This window comes from Crocuta crocuta, unplaced genomic scaffold, assembly GCF_008692635.1.
Source record: "Crocuta crocuta isolate KB4526 unplaced genomic scaffold, BGI_CrCroc_1.0 scaffold2677, whole genome shotgun sequence".
NCBI classification, from domain to species: domain Eukaryota; kingdom Metazoa; phylum Chordata; class Mammalia; order Carnivora; family Hyaenidae; genus Crocuta; species Crocuta crocuta.
In genome coordinates, this window is record NW_027532919.1 from 41,611 (window position 1) to 44,438 (window position 2,828).

The 2,828-nt window shown below is 58.2% G+C and overlaps 1 protein-coding gene across 1 annotated transcript in view; it reads right to left on the reverse strand.

Annotated features, from left to right (window-relative positions):
* The window catches only part of ATP6AP1 (ATPase H+ transporting accessory protein 1), a 7,782-nt gene extending 5,165 nt beyond the window's left edge, over positions 1-2,617 (reverse strand). Inside the window, 2 exon segments of the mRNA XM_077745752.1 lie at positions 26-100; positions 2,435-2,617. Of these exon segments, the coding sequence (XP_077601878.1) occupies positions 26-100; positions 2,435-2,602 (243 nt within the window). The 5' untranslated portion in view covers positions 2,603-2,617.
* Between the last annotated feature and the right edge of the window lie 211 nt (positions 2,618-2,828).

The following is a 2,828-nucleotide window of genomic DNA, read 5'->3' on the forward strand; positions in this document are numbered from 1 at the left end:
CGCCTGGCTGAGGGGGGACCCTTACCTCCAGGTTAGAAAAGGCGCTATCCTGCTTGTTCCCAAACACGCCGCCATAGGCTGTGAAGTCCTCGATGCTCAGCTAGGAGGGAGGGGAGAGGGTGCCTCAGAAGCCGGGGCCAGGGCAGGGGGCATGCAGCCTCCCTCTGCATTTGCGAGGCCAACAAAGCCTCATTTACAGGCAGATATGGTCTGGCCATAAGAGTGAACAAAGGCACACTTGGGGATAGAGAGTGGAGGAAAGGAAGGTTCTCTTCTGTTCTTTTGGCACCCTCCCGGCAGGGTGAGAAAGCATGGAAGCTGTCACGCGGTTGGGAGGAAATCTGCGGGCAGCTGACTTGCGGTAACCTCAGGATTAAGAGTCAGCCACCTGCCTCAGATGAGGAACTGGACAGGGAATAGGGAAGCTGGGGGAGGGGTGGGGGCAGCGAGTAGCATTTACTGCAGTGCCCCCCACCCCCCGCACCGTCCCGAGGGCGGAAGTCCGAGAAAACGAGAACCTGCCCGGACCAACTGGATGACCGGCCGTTGTCTGTTGTAAGGGCCGTGGCGCCGCCTATGCCTGGTCTGGACGGGGCCTTACTCACACAAGGGCAAGGACCTCCTTCCCTGCCTGGTTTTGGTGGAAGGGAGGAGAGGGGTGAGGACAGCGGAATGCGCTTGCTCGAGGAGGCCCTGAGGTCTTCTGAGCTCTGCCAGCAACCTACAGATGTCCTTCACTCCCGCCCCTCGGCCCCAGCTCCCAGCTGCCTCCGGCTTTTCCCAGTGAGGCCCAGAAGCGGATCTTAATCAGTTCCCCTAGCTCGTTCTGTTTAGTACACACACTCGCCCAGCCTCCTCTCCTTTCCGGGCAGGGATCCTGGCCTCCTGGCCGCCGGGGCTCTCATTCTGTAAGCCCAGGAACCACCACTGTGTCCTCCCCGTAGCCCTCGCTCAAAATTGCCCCCAGCTTCCCACCATCTTCGCACTCTAGCCAGCCTTTCCCCCTCATCTCCTGGCTACCTGGCTGACCATCTCCCGCCCCCTTCTCTCCCTCATGACACTCCAGCCAAACCAGCTCTTCCCTGGAGGGCACTCCTTGCCCAGGGCCTTTGCACCTACTGTTCCCCCTGCCAGGAAGCCCTCCCACACACACCCATGTGGCTCTGTGCCCCCCTCCTTTTAGGTATCTGCTCAGATACCCTCAGTGAGCCCCTGCCTGAGCATCCTTATCTTAAACAGCATCACCTGCCATTCTGTTCCCTCGGCCTGCTTCCTTCTCTGAAGACTACAGCGCTGGCGTCATATCATACAGCAACTCAGCACCTACCTGATGCCCTCACAAGAGTGTCAGTTTCCGCCGGGGAAGGGCTTGGGTTATTCCACTCACTCGCTGCTCCGTCCGCAACACTTGCTACCTGGCACACACTAGGCAGTCCGTGTTCGGCAAATGAATGAATGGGTGAATGCCACACAGGGACCTCAGATAGATGTTCCCCGTGGACTATAAGAGTTGTTCATTGCAGCCCTCTGCTATAGGCAGTGCCTTCACTTCACAGACAAGGAAGTGGGCATTCCCTGATTATCTCGCACGTCCAGAGTCTGATAAGTAGTAGAACTAGAACTGAGTTCCAGTCTAACTACATTATTTACCACCTCCTGGCGGGACTACCGGCCAGCATGGCCGTCACTACCTTCCCACAGAGCAACAGGGGACGACCATAAGGGGATGAGCCATACAGGCTGCCAGTGGGGAAGGAATAAGCAGGGGCCCGGTAACTCCCAAATACCAATTCTGCCCTAGAATCTTCGCATGGTCCATCTGCCTGCTTTGGAAGCAGAGAGACCTGCATGGGAGGGACAGCTGTGTGCTAGAGCACAAGCAGGGGGGGGTCAATGCCGACTCAGGCTGGAACCAATTGTGGTGCACATAAACCACGGCCCACCAGCCGGCCGTGGCACCTCTTCCAGCCTTAGTTTCCCTGGCAGTAAAACCAAGATAATGACATCTGCTTAGCACAGTGCCTATGAAGCACTCAATAAATGATCAGTTTTCGATCATCTCTGTTTTGATCACTAAAGTTAGGATCACAACTCTGTCACCAATTAGCTGTGTGACCCTAAGCAAGTCCTATGCCACTGCCATCTTTGGACAGAAGTCTTGTCATCTGTAAACAGAGTCAATAATCCCTACCACACAGAGCAGCTCAGGGAAGTACTTGGTACCCAGAAGGCATCTGCCCTCTGACCCCCTGCTTCACCCAATCAAGGCAGTGCCATGGCGGGGCCCTTTTCACTCCCACCGCACCCTCTCCTGCAGGCCTTCCCAAGAGAGGAGCCCCACGTCCCTACAGTTGGCACAAGGTCACTGAAGCTTCTCTTGGGAAACGGGCCTCGGTGTCCCGGGGGAAGGGAGAGAGGACTGGGGCTGGCGCACCTTGTCCTGTAAGAACAACAGCACATTCCGGGGTCCCAGCTCCAGGGCGGGGTCCAAGTAGGTGGAGAGCTGCATGTCGCTGGTGATGTGGCCCTCGTGGGTGTTGGCCGCAGGACCCCACAAGTCCCTGGCAGGGGACAGAAGAGGTGCTGTCGAGCGGGGGCGCATGGCTCAGGATCTGAAGCTCACCGGCTCCCATCTCGATGCGTGGGGGCCCGAGCCCTGATCCGGCTGGACAGTCTCCCTCGGCCCCCCTCGGCCACCGCTCACNGATCAGGTGACCGTCGCCCCCGCCCGAGCTCCGCCCCCCGCCGCCATTGGTTCACAAGCAGACCTGGTCTTCAGGACCGCAGACGATTGGACGAAGCTAATGCCACTCGCAGCCACTCCTTTT